General features: G+C 31.8%; 1 protein-coding gene across 1 annotated transcript; it reads right to left on the bottom strand.

Annotated features, from left to right (window-relative positions):
• Positions 1-9897: 9897 nt before the first annotated feature.
• LOC134726804 (phospholipase A2-like) lies at positions 9898-15676 on the bottom strand. Its single transcript, XM_063591218.1, has 5 exons — positions 15643-15676; positions 13118-13239; positions 11937-12099; positions 10812-10967; positions 9898-10320 (listed from the first exon to the last, which is right to left on the bottom strand). The coding sequence occupies exons 2-5, from the start codon at positions 13194-13196 to the stop codon at positions 10248-10250; spliced, it is 471 nt and encodes a 156-aa protein (XP_063447288.1). The 5' UTR covers positions 13197-13239; positions 15643-15676; the 3' UTR covers positions 9898-10247.
• Between the last annotated feature and the right edge of the window lie 326 nt (positions 15677-16002).

The following is a 16002-nucleotide window of genomic DNA, read 5'->3' on the forward strand; positions in this document are numbered from 1 at the left end:
TTCGCACAGCTAGACATAAAAATAATTTTTATCGTTCAAATGACGGTATACATAAATGTAGAGTCACGTAAAGTAGATATAACAAAAAACAGATTTAACAGTAAAAGTAATAATAATAAATAAAATAATTGTGTGGTTCAAAGTATAACATGATACATAAGAATAGTTTCACGTCAAATGTATATCATAAAAAACAGACTTAACTGAAACAGTAGTATCATTGATTAAATAGTTTTGTCATTCATAGTATGTCAAGATCCATTAGTAAAAGTAATATTGATAAATGAAATAATTTTGTCGTTCAAAGTATGATGTTTTACATAGCCTACATAGCCACAGAGTCACTTCACAAGAATATCTCAAAAAACTGACTTAACAGTACAAGTAATATTAATAAAGACAAATAAAAGAAAAGTATAACACGTTATTAAGATAATAACCAACGTCAATACGCACAATCTATACATCAAGACCATCTTGTATTATTGGTGAAGTTTATACGGAATATTTATCAACAAATTCTGGGTATCTTCCGATGAACTTTTTTTGAAAAAGGACTAGACGTTCTATGACATACCCATGGACCGTCAACTTTCTGCTCAGACACTGGTGACGTTTTACAAAGTCTGAATACCGTTATTTGGTTTCAGTTCTAAAAGCATGTTTGATGGCACATTCAATAAATTGTAGATTGTTGTTTGACATTGTTTGTTGAAGTTGAAATACAGGACTACACTCAAAGTCTTTTTTTATCCATTAACATTTATATTTTGTTAAGGTATTCATATTGATTATCACAAATTTTAATCACCACATTAGACAAGTATTTGTCGTAAAGCATCTAACTAGTAACTAATTGTTTACAAACGCACTGATAGCTATTTATGAAAAAAATCAAGTAATAAACAACATATTTGACAGACATTGACTAACGTCAACTATTGATTTACTATGACTTAAACTGCTTATTTCAAAAATGGGTAGAATTGTTTTGGATAGTTTAGTGAGAGTGGTCATTATATCTGTAATTCGCTTACTCGGAACGAAACATCAGATATTCCGTTAACTAATATAGAAACAAACTTTTGCATACGCACATTAATTAAGATGTGGAAAAAGGTTTTAAATATAGATGGATAATGTGATCAGTTGTATATTAAAGTTAAAAGTAATATGTAATTTTGTGCAAATTCATAATTTAGAAGAAAGCACTATTCATCACTCAACTACGGCTGGACTTATTCCTATGGAATCTACACAGGACATTCACGCACAAAAGTCCACAAGAAGTGAGAGAACTGTTGAACTCGACAATATAACAACTGAGAGATCTACATTTGAAAAGACATCTGCAAATCTTCCCACAAAACTATCAAAGTTCTTCGCGAAAGAAGAAAGCGTCACACAATATGGCACTATGTCAAAATCAATAAAGAGTGAGGAACACCGAGATGATCTTAATTGTGGTATATTTTGCGTAGGTCTGTATTTCTTAATGTTACCACACACACTAAATTAACAAACAAATATCTTTTTTAAAGTATCCGATCATATAAAGGGGAAAAAGAAACAAATGAATTTAGAAAACAACAAAAGGACAGAGTGTTTATCAATTACAAAATATACCCCCTAAAACACCCAATTCAACAAACCAAGATAAAGCAGTATGTACAACCATCGCAATAATCCTGGAGATATACTTATCGAAAGGCGAGAGATACCGAGGGGACTATGAAGACTCATAAGTAAATAAGAAGATGACAAAGTTCACGAAATTTACAAAATGTCGAACACAAACCCCACAAAGAAACATGGGTGGTATGCATGTGTCTGGAGGGATACTCTTTCATAGATGGCATTGAATTTAAGATATAACCATGGTAACTATAATGAAAACCTATTTTGATAATTAAAACAGTACTATCATTTTTGAAGGCATTCATTTGCTTATAATTGCCTGCATCAATTTCATTGAACCTTGGTGGATTTTCTCATTGGCAATAATACTACACGTCTCATTGCATTTACTATAGAGACAGATAGACGTACCATAATCTGTAATTTGGAGGAATTATCATTATCATTTCCATATGATCTATCCAAAATGAACTAGGAGAGCTGTTCTACAATTATGATAGGACTGTTCTTCAATAACACTCCCTGATAAATAAAGGCAACAGTAGTATACCGCTGTTCAAAACTCATAACCTGATAAGAATATAACTGATCAATGTAGCTGTTAAAATGATCTACATCTGTACGGATAATGTTTTTCTTTCAAAAATATATGATTTGTTGTTTTGTTGTTTTACAGTACTTGGAATTTTTTCTTCTTGTGTTTCCATTTTGGTGTTATTGGTGTGTTTGTTCAAGATCAAAGAAAAATGGCAAGTAAACGTTTATTTTCTGTTCAACTTTGTTATAAAGTCCAAGATATTTAGTTTTACACATATCAATATTTATATTAGCAAGCCTTCCATGTCAATATTTATTATTATTTTAAATTAAAATATATTATCCGATTTTGTTATGTGTAAATTAAGAGATAACTGTATTGTATTTGAATCTTTAAGGGCATCCGTCGGCAGTTTTACTGTCGCAAATTTAGCGTTAGGTTAACGGTATGTGTGACAGGTATCCAATCAGAACTGTCATCCAATCAGAACTATTGATACAAAAAAATTGCATTAGAATAGCATTCAAATACAATACAGTTATCTCTAAATTTAAAAATAACAAAATCGGATAATATATTTTAATTTAAAATAACAATAAATATTGACAAGGAAGGCTTGTTCATATAATAAAATGTTGATATCTGTAAAACTAAATAGAGTTATCTCTATTTTAATGCAAAACAAGTTCATAATTAAATTTCAATCATAATTTCAGTGTAAAATCTTCATTAAAGAAAAATCCGTGAAAAGATGTTATCTTCTTTGGTCCCTACACTAGGTGACGTCATATGTATGCTTCCGGGGTCAAACATAAACACCGGGCGTTTTCTGGCTTATATGCCGCTACAAAATGTAATAAAATTTGATAAAAAGAAGATTTTTTAGGTGCAACATGTGAGGTTTTTTTTAGCTTATTATCGTAGAAATTACATGTCAATATATTCAGCAATTCGAAATGTCGGCTTCCTTAGTTACAGACAAGGAGATAGAGAATTTTACGCTAACTGTCATCCAATCAGAACCATTGATACAACATAATTGCATTAGAATAAACATTCTTGTTTGTGTACGACCTAAAACTTTTACCCATGTTTTCAAGTTAATTCTAACAAATATTAAGTGATTAGCAATAGATTTATAATATTAATGCAATATAGAACGTACCAAAATAAGGAGAATTGATACGTGTATTTCTCCATTTTGGAAATGAAAAATATCCCATTACTGTTCAAATTACAACAACAAACAATTTTTCGATGTTTTGAACAAATAACATGATTAACAGACATCGTATCACGCAATAATAAATTACAACATATTCAAATGTATCAAAAGCGCAAATGATAATAACAATATATGTATATGGTATATGACAAGAGCAATTAATTACACTAACATGCCACTTGACAATTAAGATTTATGCGTTCACATAAACTGTCAAATTTATGAAAATGCAAAACACAATGTTAAAACTAAAAGAATTTTAACACAATTTTGTCAATCAATCTAGATGGTTAAAATGCAAATTGTTGCCTTTTCTGTACTAAGTCTGGAATAGAACAGTTGTTAATCATTTGTCATTTGGTCTGTGGTTTCATACGACATTTTATTTTTTATAGTATTTATTTAACAGGAATAGCACTCCAAACAAGAATGAACAGCTATCAAATAATCAAAATGTAAAGGAAGAACATATAAGCGATGATACAGATGATTTCAAGGAAAATCGACCTGTATATCTAGATCCATCAAATCAAAAAGCAGTATTCCACAAAAACAATCTGTCGATGTTACATATAAATCAACACATTTATGATGAAGCAGGAATATATTCGAAGACTAACCTTCCTTCTTCTAGGCAAGCTTGTGTATCAGGTTATCAAGAACTGAACTTTGGTACTGACAAAACAAAGGACCAGAACGTACAAGAAAGTGACGATGACGAAAGTGTTAAATATGAAGACCCGTGGGGTAAATCGACTAAAAACAGTAAAGAAAACTCTAAACTTAAACCAAGTAAGAAAAAAAGATTTTCATTCGGATTCCGTTCGTCCAATTTTCGTCGTCATGACACATCAAACACAGAGGCATACGAAGAGACCGTGATCAATCATAAACAGTATGTATATGATCAACCAACACTTGAGAAGAAACAAAAAAGAAAAACCGAACCATGGGTTAATTATAAATATCGACCAAGTTTGCCAGTTGGAATTGGGGGATTTACAATGACCGGTGGCAGGGGGTTGAGTATTGCGGAAACAAACTGTTCTCGTGATATTGAGTCGTCTTTACGGAAGACCGAAAATCCACCTGACATTATTCTGCACAACAGTATTACAGGTGAAGATACGGACAGCAATATTTATGCTACACCTCAAGTACCAACGTCCGAAAATGAAAAGGCAAAAGGAAGAGGAAGTAAGTTGCTAAGAAAACTGACAAGAAAGAGAATTAAATCAAAATTACTGAAAATTCCAAAATCTATCAAAAAGATTCGACGACAGACAGTGGCTACCACTGAGGACGAATATGACATACCAAATCCTGTCGGAAGGCCTGCAACTAATACTCAGTCATTACTTATTGAATCCAATGACCGTCATGGTCTTCCAGTTCATTATGAGTTTGCGTCTCCTCTGGCTAATACTAACAGGTGCAGCAATTTGGCATCTGAACATCTCATGGAAAGCAAAGGACTAAAAAGAACACACAGAATGAATACCAAATCGGCATTGATATCACCATACCAATTAGCCAAACCATTGCCAAATCCTAGAGAAACTGCGAAAGAAAAGGAAATCGTCTACTTTGAACCTGTTGCATGATAAGCGGATATGCTTAGCCGCCTTTTAGTTTTTACAAAAAATGAATTTGTTTTATAATTATTTATGTTTAGGTGCAATTTTGAATGTCGAATTTACTGTCCCAGTTTGGATATTAAAAAACAATTAGATATTTTCAATAAAGTTAAACATCTACAAGCCAGGCTTACTTATAATTTTGTATGTGAATTGTAAAAAAAATCTGTTTTTATTATTTTATGTATTTATATTTTATGTGCATTGGAAAATATCAATGTTTCTCCAAATTATTTGTGTTTTAAACAAAATTCTGTCTGAAAGTGGTAGATACACTTTTGTAGATAAATATTGTTTCTTAAATCATTAACATGTAGTTATTTCTAGTTTCTGCTAAGATATTGTTTTTCTATTTTCCTGTCGTTTACCCTGAAAAATGTAATTACGATTTGCAATAAATGTGCAGCTAAACAGAATTTCAAAAAGCTTATGCAAATCTACAAAATCCACAAAGCAGAAGACGAACATTGCACGACTGCGCAATGATCATATAATAAAATGTTAAGTACACCAAAAGAGTGTAGAACCAAAACAAATGTGCATGCTAGCACAGTCATGAATGAACAAAGGGTTCTTTTACTGTAATGGCAAATTGCAAATGTAGCAACTCGCAATTATTTTGTTTTTAACTTTTCCAAGGTTTTGACCACTGTTGACCTTACATTTAGTATAACAGTTTTGCAGTCGTATCAATACAGTAATGAAAATTTGATAAAATATCGTCAGCTAAGTGTTTCTTAAAATGTTTAGACAACTTTACGTAATGATTTTACTGTCTTATTTTAGATGAAATGTCTTTTTTCGGATATCTGATTATTGTTTTTACGTCTTTTTTTATTATTACACGTATTGTACAAAGTTGATTTATTATTGTTTTAGTTGGATTTGTTTTTTTTATGAAAAAAGAGATTTCGGTAAGATTAGTATATTTTGTGTTCACTCCTTTTGTAAATTTTGTGTATTTTTATTACCATTTGATGAGTCAAGTCCTTCCCAAAGGTTCTTTCGTGCGTTTTATATTGTTCTGTTAAGCCTGGTGAGAAACGGTTGAACGCTCAAAAACGTATTCAACACTGAACCATTTGATACGTACAATATATAGGTGAAGAATCTATAAACAGTAATTAAAAGTTTGCGTAGGTTGTTGACTATCGTTTTTTGTGTGTTTTGAGGTTTTTTTAAACAAAAATGAGGACATTTGTTTTATCATTTAATTTATTTCGCATTTTGTCCGGTCAAGGTCTTTTGTAGATTACTATACACAATGGGTGTGTGCCTTTTTTCCCGTTCACATACCGTAGTCGTCGTTTTATCTGTTGTTGGTATTACTTGTTTAGCAATCATACCTTATCTCCTTGTCTTAATGTTTTCTTACGACATTTTTTGGATATCGTATTGTTTTTGTTTTGGGTTATTTCAAGATTTTTGTTTTGATTGCTGTCACAAACGTTTTGAAATTGGGACAATAATGGTCATTTGTTCCGTTAGTATGATGTTATTTGATGTTATTTCGTATAAGTAATTATTATAAATGCATATTAATTATGGACATCTATGAATTTCAAAATGTTTTATTTACAAATTGTAAAGTTTTGTATTTTATAATTACTAATAAATGATTTTTTTTCGTCAATCTTGTTTTTATACATATAGCGAAACAAGCTCGGACTCTGGTATGTTATAAATGTTAGTATGTTAATGGTATCTGTCTGCCAGTCTTAAAATGCTGTTTATTCATTGTTTTGTTCTATCTTTGTTGTTTCAAGACTATGGTTGATGGCTGACACAAATATTTTGAATTTGGAGCAATATCGTCCACAATAGACTACCGTATCAATGAATGATCGCAGTTCGTACAATTCTTAGCCAGCCCAATGAATTTACTCCTTTGTTTGAACTAAACAATTGGTCGTATTAATCGTATACATAATTGTATCAGCCACTTTACAAACAGTAAATGCATTGACGATAAATAACTTGCAGAATTTCATTAAAAAAAAAAATTCATTGAACATTTTTTAGAGTATGCTATCTAAATATTGTTAATTCAAGTGTTATAAGTCGTATTTTTAAAAAAAGAGTGCACACACTGAAATGTCTCGCCTCTTTTTGTAATCATTGATATTGTGTTGATAGTCCTAAATATAAAGCTTTATTACAACTGTCACATAAACCAAGAAAACAAAACATTGACCTTTGAATCATAAAAATGAAATCAAGGTCAGATGAACCATGCCAGGCAGGCATGTACAGCTAACAATTCTTCCATACAAGAAATTTAGTTGGCCTATTGATTATAGTTTGGGAAAAACAGACCAATACACAAAACTTAACACTGAGCAATGAACCGTGAAAATAATGTCAAGGTCAAATAAATCTTGCGTGACTGACATATAGATCATAAAATATTTCCATGCACCAAATATAGCTGACCTATAGCATATAGTATTAGAAAAAGAGACTACAACTCAAAAACTTAACTGTGACCACTGACAATGAGATCAAGAACAGATGACAACTGCCAGCTAGACATGTACACCTTACAATCATTTCATACATTAAATATAGTACACCTAATGCATACAGTATAACAAAACAGACCAAAACACAAATACTGAACTATAACCAATTAACCATGAAAATGAAGTCAAGGTCAGATGACACCTGCCAGTTGGACATGTACACCTTACAGTGCTTCCATACACGAAATATACTAAACCTATTGCTTATAGTATCGGAGAAATGGACCGTCAAAACTAAACCTTGTTCACTAATTTATGAAATGAGGACGAGATCAAGTAAAAACTGTCTGAAGAACACGAGGATGTTCCAAGGTACGCACATACTTAATATAGACATCCTATTACTTTTAATAAGAGAGAATTTAACATTTCAAAATTTCTGAACTTTTTTTTAAGCAGTCACTGAACCATGAATATAGTTATCAAAGGTACCAGGATTATAATTTAGTACGCCAGACGCGCGTTTCGTCTTCATAAGACTCATCAGTGACGCTCATATCAAATTATTTATAAAGCCAAACAAGTACAAAGTTGAAGAGCATTGAGGATCCAAAATTCCAAAAAGTTGTGCCAAATACGGCTAAGGTAATCTATGCCTGGGATAAGAAAATCCTTAGTTTTTCGTACAATTCAATATTTAGTAAACAGGAAATTTATAAAAATGACCACATTATTGATATTCATGTCAACACCGAAATGCTGACTACTGGGCTGGTGATACCCTCGGGGACGAAACGTCCACCAGCAGTGGCATCGACCCAGTGGTGTAAATAGTTATCAAAGGTACCAGGATTATAATTTAGTACGCCAGACGCGCGTTTCGTCTTCATAAGACTCATCAGTGACGCTCATATCAAATTATTTATAAAGCCAAACAAGTACAAAGTTGAAGAGCATTGAGGATCCAAAATTCCAAAAAGTTGTGCCAAATACGGCTAAGGTAATCTATGCCTGGGATAAGAAAATCCTTAGTTTTTCGTACAATTCAATATTTAGTAAACAGGAAATTTATAAAAATGACCACATTATTGATATTCATGTCAACACCGAAATGCTGACTACTGGGCTGGTGATACCCTCGGGGACGAAACGTCCACCAGCAGTGGCATCGACCCAGTGGTGTAAATAGTTATCAAAGGTACCAGGATTATAATTTAGTACGCCAGACGCGCGTTTCGTCTTCATAAGACTCATCAGTGACGCTCATATCAAATTATTTATAAAGCCAAACAAGTACAAAGTTGAAGAGCATTGAGGATCCAAAATTCCAAAAATAGGGTCAAGATGTTGGACATGTGACTAGCGGAAACTTCCTAACATGGGGCATCCATATACAAAGTTTGAGGCATCCAGGTCTTCCACCTTCTTAAGCATAAAGCTTTTAAGATGTTATCTGTTGCCGCCGCCGTTGCTGCTGCTTTATCACTATCCATATGTCGAGCTTTCTGCGACAAAAGTCGCAGGCTCGACAAAAATGAAAATTAAAATATCTACAACACAATAATTGTATCATTGGAACGGAAATACTTTATACTCTATAGTTCTAATTTCATAAAATATACTTCTGATTTTACCTGTTCAATTGTGGAGATTACTTATCTATTAAGTTACATTTCAAAAGCGTTTACATATATTGAAATACTATACTAATTATATAAATGTGTATGCAATTTCTCTGAGAATGGCATTGTAACCATTTGCAGAACAACTCATCAATGCAGTTTTTATACAGATCTTAGCTACATTTGTTATGTCTCTTCTTTTTTCCTATTTTGACGTCCCTTGTTGTGACCTATTTTCGGTTTTGCAACATGACAGGTACATTAGAAGAGTTTAACTGCCAGTTCCTTTATGAGCAAACAGGTTTATTTATGTTTTTTTATTGTAATTTTGTTAACATGTTTTATTTCACTTTGTCCTTTTGAAAATACATTTGTTCCTCTCATTGACATTTTCTGAAATCTTTCAAAACTATAGTTGAGGACAAAACGTGAAATAATTTTAAAAAGTGAATATTTGGTAAACATAGTTAATCGCTTAGTGTCATTTCATTTTTTCAATGCAAAAAAGGCGAAGTTTTGTATCATTAAATGAGTGTTTTAAATATTTTTTTTCTTTAGAGTAATCAGATTAAGTAGACCGAGCTTGGAATGTTATCAATAACCTCTCTCTGTTGTTGAATTATTTTTTTTTTGTAATTTGTAATGCTGGGTTGGGGTCTCATTGATGTAAACACGTGTATATCCAGCATGTCTATTTTTACAGAAAATACAAAGTGATAATCTAGAAGTGTAGTTTTATTTTATATTTATATCACACGAATTGTACATTAAAAAACATGTAGAAGGCTTTTATTAACGAACAAATCTCATCTTATAATAAGAATTCATTCAAAAATATAGAAAATTAAATTTCAACAAAGACTGTAATATTAAAATAACAAAAACATATTCAGATCAATTTAAAATTAATAAAAGTTAATATATGAAACTCGGTACTTGATTCATTTATATACGGAGAAATTTATATAATCGATGAGACCGTTCAAACTATATATAGATGGAGAAATTTCTTTAATGGATGTCATCGTTCAAACTATTTATAGATAAAGAAATTTCTTTAATGGATGTCATCGTTCAACCTATTTATAGATGGAGAAATTTCTATAAACGATGTGATCGTTCAAACTATTCCCAACGTCTTCCAGAGAAAAGTTTATAGCCTGACCTATATACACAGCGACGGATCGATGTCCAAAATCTAAAACAACAAAATATATCTTTAATTTAAAGGCAACATTTTCAGTATTTGTTAATACAACACTCAGAATACAAATTATTGAACAAATTTTCTACACTTAAATATAAATTTATGTGTGAATATATTGAAACCGGCTTTCAAGGAATGTTTTTTTTCCGAATAAATACATTATGTGAAATTAATTTCAAAACACATGCATAAAATATATCATGTATAAGTTAATAACTAAAGGCAACAGTAGTATACCGCCGTTAAAATTTATAAATCGATAGAGAAAAAACTAAATCTTGGTTACACACTAAAACGATATATAAGCGTTTGTCTAACTGCTAAATGACATTGTCCGATAAAATGTGATGTTCAAGCTTGTATTTGAAAAAAGATAAAAGTTTATATTTTGTCAAAATTAAAAAAAAGTAATCTAGCAAATGAATATAATTTAATATGTTTGGTACCAACATCAGAAGTAATTGTGTCAAATTGTTACTTACGAATTAGAACTAGAAACACATGTCGTTTCCTTTTTTATGCATTTAGGTTGCAGCATGTTGAAGTACGACATGCCTACAGCATTTGCATGTTTCTGTTGGCTTATGTCTACTGCTTTAAGACATTCATAGAGGACATCTTCACAAGCACAATCGTACCTGTGAACATTATATGGTTAAACAGGCTACTGTTTTATTTTTCGCCAGACTTCTTTTTTTCGAAATAAATGAATAAACGCATCTTAAATACTAAGTTTACAATTTTGTACACCAGAAGCCCGTTTTATCTACAAAAGACTCATCCGTGACGCTCGGATCAAAAAAGTTAAGAATGCAAAAATAAATTACGAAGTTGAAAAGCACTGAGGACCCAAAATTCCCAAAGCGTTTGCAAAATAGATAGAGGATATCTTTTAATCAAAATTGTCTACCAACTCTCAGTTTCCATGTAACATATATGTATAAATATCTTGCAAAACCTAGAATGCTGTATACATTCTTCAGTGTCGATGTGGCATGCAGTATGTTGTCGAGACAGATCAGCCTTTCAACAAACGCATGAACGGTCGTCGTGGTGACTACACCTGCAAGCCTGACCTCCCCGTAAGTCGTCATTTGAGATCACCTGGGCACGCCCAAGCTGATCTAAAAAAACATACCATCACTTTCATAGATCACAACGAGGATTGGTCAAAGGCCGACAGACTTACTCGGGAATTTTTTTGGATAAGAAACCTCAGGACAGTTTCCCCAGAGGGCACTAATGAAAAAACATAGAAGAGTCACTCATTTTCCCTACCATCATTTATTCTCCTGCTATCACTTGTGTCCAGTAACTCCAGCTTCCGTACTGGACTCTTTCACATTTACACAAGTTCGCAGCCACGTTCAATTGTTTAACCTTAGTAAACATTTATTACTAATTTTTCTAATCAAACAAATTACTATATATTTGGGATGTTTAAATACGCAGTTTCTGTTGCAATTGATCTACCGTTGTCATATTTTAAATATTATACTAGCTTAGATCGGTCAGGGCTGTTTATTTGGACTGTATTTCCAGCAGTCGTGAAATTTATCGGTCATAGAATAATCCGTAATTCAAGTTGATTATTTATTTAAACTTACACTGTAGTAGCTCCTGTGTTCGATATTCCATATTGTGTCTCAAATGCATTTATAGATATAGGACAATATGCATGAGTTCTGCAGCATTTGTCTAATTGGTCCAAACTTCCAAGATCAGAGATATTGGCCATGTCACCTTTCAAAATGCCACACCAGTTGGTGTCTGAAACAACATCGATGGTATCTTTGTAAATACACGCAGTACATAAACACAGCGACTAAAACAATCGCGACATAAATCTCTAGAAATACACTTTTAAATGTAAAAAAAGGAGTTCTAAATTTTAAATCAAATTTCAATTTCAAACCATAGACTAAGGTAAAATTAGATATAAATAATTATAGGTTTCGTCGTCGTATATAAAAGTAAAATCCTGAAAGAAGTATTTTAAAAACTGTTTATGAAAAAAAACCACTCTGATACCTTAATGATCTAATATCAATTCGGTTTGGTATACTAGTATGTATTTTGTTTTTAAATCCTCTAGAATTATTAACGCAACTACAACTACAAATGTATCTTCGAAGTGTGTCCGTCTTTTTTAACTTTTAGTTTGTTCATTCATCTTTGTCTCGGCTTTTGTTTTTAAAAGAAGTATATATGGTACAAGACTTCTTTCCAACAGAGACCAAATGACATGGATATCAACAATTACTGATAATTTAAATTTGGATGTAACGCGTCTTCTGATGGACCGACAGTATTTTGTCTATCAGCTCGTAGACACGATTGTGTCATGTCACCTTCACGTGATGAAAACGACGGGTGCAACATGTGTAGCAGAATCTGTTCACCCATCAGGAGCAAACCAGTTAGATTGACGTTTGTGTGGTCAGTCATTTGTATTATAAAATGTTATTCGGTGTTTTATTTTTCGTTTTTCGTATATATGCTATGACATTGTTAGTTGTTTCAAACGACTTGCATCTCAAAAACATGTCTGATGAAGTTTTATGAGGTATATTTTTTTTTTTTTTATTTCTATAGTTAATGCAAGGAATTACTATTCATTTTTCATACACAGGTCTTTTAATATGCTTGTATCAATAAGATATGACACGAATAAAATTGTATATCTAATATACTTTACGTCTTTTAAGTTTTCCAATATGTTTTCGTTATATATTATTATACATGTAACATTGATCACTGTTTCAGAATATTTCCATCTATAACATACTTGGATAGATTACTTCCCATGATGCCTTGGAACCAGTGAAGAGGCATACTATTAGAAGAGTTGGAAAAATGTATACCATTTTTTTTCAAAATTCTTTTTCCAATGTATTTTTTTCTGTAAATCTGTGGAGAAAGAATACAACAATATATGCATATATTTGTACTATAATAGAGCTTTTGATGAAAACCAAGTTTGATTCAGGCACTTAAAATTTTAGGAATTTGTTTTCTCTTCCATCAATTTTCTTTGGCATAAAAAGTAGGAAAATATATCAAAATGCGGTGTAAAAATTATAAAAAATGTGCTGAATCTCATAACTATATTTTTTTATTTATTTTTTTTTTTATTTTTTTTTTTTGGGGGGGGGGGGGGGGTAAAGCTGAATAAGCATACATACAAATAAAATACAAGAAAAACATGAAATTCAGTTTAAATCTGGAACAGTAAATTCCCTTTGCTTACATGACACATTTGTATTATTAAGAAGAATACTGTTAATTTGTTAATTACAAATGCTACAACTTCAATGTATCATTCTATTTTATTAAAACAACTATTGCTGCTTGATATCAAATCAATGGATTCAAACTTAATTCTTTAGTTTTCTATCTTGTGTCATTTGTTCTATCGTTTGTCTGTTTATCTTCTTTCGTTTTTAGCCAGGCGTTGTCAGTTTATTATCGATTTATGAGCTTGACTGTCCTTCTGGTATCTTTCGTCCCTCGGAGTTTTGTATTTTTGTGTTTTTACTTTTTAATAGACCAGCAGGTCAATTTTGAGTGCATATTCATAGATCATATATCACATATATTTTAGCTTAAACTTATTAGTTTCATATTGTAATTTGAACAATCAGGAACCTGTAATTTAGTCTTTATCATGTATATAGGAAGATGTGGTGTGACATTTCATCATGTCTGTTACTTGTTTTATATAACATTTGTTTGGATAAAAACGAAATGTAAACGTCTTAGAAATTATATTGTACTTTCAATAGTAATATCCATGTGTACTATTAGAACTCCACGTGCACCTTTTTGAGTTCATTCTAACATAGAGTGGTATGAGAGGTTCTTACAACATGAAAAAAAGAATAATTAAAAGAAAGTGTTTCGCGGTTTAATGAAAATTAAAATTTAGGCCGGTCTGATGATCATATCTTACCTTAGATAAACACATTGATGTTCCATTTTAACCCCCTCCCCCTCCCCCGCCTTTTGCGGGAAATGTTTTTGTTGATAATATAGGGACGCACTGAAGCATGACTGGAGCGGGATCCATTTCAGACAGTCAGTGGGCTGCCTCTTTTGAAATTTTTGGATTCTCCAAGGAAACTACTAAGTATTTGTGATCAAACATCCATAGTAAAACTTTAGGATTTTGATAATTTTAATCTATGCACCTGGTCAACATGCATGATGCCTTCATGTCATGGTATATGGTCAGTCTCTCTTAACACATTAACACAAACGTATACCACTGGTCCATGACTAATTCTTTTTCGAAGAATGCACACAAAAAGGACGCTTGGTTATCCAAATAGTTCGAATCTCTTTCTTTTTCTCTTGAGTTATGATCTCTTTGGTTAATTATTTGTTTACAAAGTTTTCTTATCTACAGAAATTGTGAAAAAGGAAAAACACAAATATATTGAACTCAAAACGAAAAGTTCTTTAACAAATTTCAAAATCAAAAGATCAAACACACCAAACGAATTAAAAACATAAGTCATAGTCCCGACTTGGTATAGTTATTCCCTCGTGTCGAAAATGGGAGATATATGCATATTTTGAAAGTATTCATGGTTCAAATTGTGTGAATTTTGATGTGTATGTGAATAGATCATTATCATCGACATTATCATCGTCGTCGTCGACATTTTATTCATCGTCGTCGTCTTGACTATTTAAAACATCATCATAAAAACACGACAATAGTTTTATACATGACGACGGATATATTTTAATGGTCGTTACAACACTCCAGTTCTTTTTTTCAACCGGTCTATGTTCTTCGTATGTGACCTACATGAAAATACATAACAAGGCCCTGTAATCACACAAGCAACACGACAGGTGCAGCTTGTTGAGTAGGATCAGCTTACTCTTCTGGAGCACTCGGGATCAACACCGTTTTTTTGTGGGGTTCTTGTTTCTAAATCTTTATGTTTTCTTTTTAAACTGTTCTTCGTCTTTTGAACTATGTGTTTTTATTTTGCCATGGCATTGTGAGTTTCGTTTTGGCTCATGATTTTGAATATTAACATAAAATCAGTACAGACAAAGCAAAAGAACTGCGCCCTAATTGCTGTTCTTTATCTCAAAGTCACAGTGAGTCCTTCAACCCGGAGCAGTAACTCTCATTTCATTGCAAGTTTAAGACGCATCCTAACAATGCAACTTCTTGATCGGGAATCCTTGTCCAAATAATATAGATATAATTTGTAATGAATCGTTGAGTAAAAGAATAGTTTAAACGAACTAGGGTATCGTTACTGATGAAAACAAATTAAAAGAAAAACCTACCTGCTAAACCGATCTCCTACAGGTTCATTGAAATCTAATTTGTGTATGTTCAAATATCTTAGTTACAAATAGTAATTAATATATAATTACCCATTCGTCCGTTATTCGTATCAAAATACTTTCTTAAAACTTTTGTCATGCATTCAAGATATGCACGATTTGACTAAAACGGGATAATGTATTTATTACTTAAACAGATTAATGAAATAGAGTATCATGGTACATTTAGAGTGTGTTAAACAATTTTAGTTTACATAAAGAAAACTGTATTAACTTCAATCAAAAAACCATAACTTGTTGAAACAAGATATTTGATGATCTTTTTAAATATCTAAATGATGCATTTTATTATAACAGAGT

The sequence above is a fragment of the Mytilus trossulus genome, chromosome 7 (assembly GCF_036588685.1).
Source record: "Mytilus trossulus isolate FHL-02 chromosome 7, PNRI_Mtr1.1.1.hap1, whole genome shotgun sequence".
NCBI lineage: Eukaryota > Metazoa > Mollusca > Bivalvia > Mytilida > Mytilidae > Mytilus > Mytilus trossulus.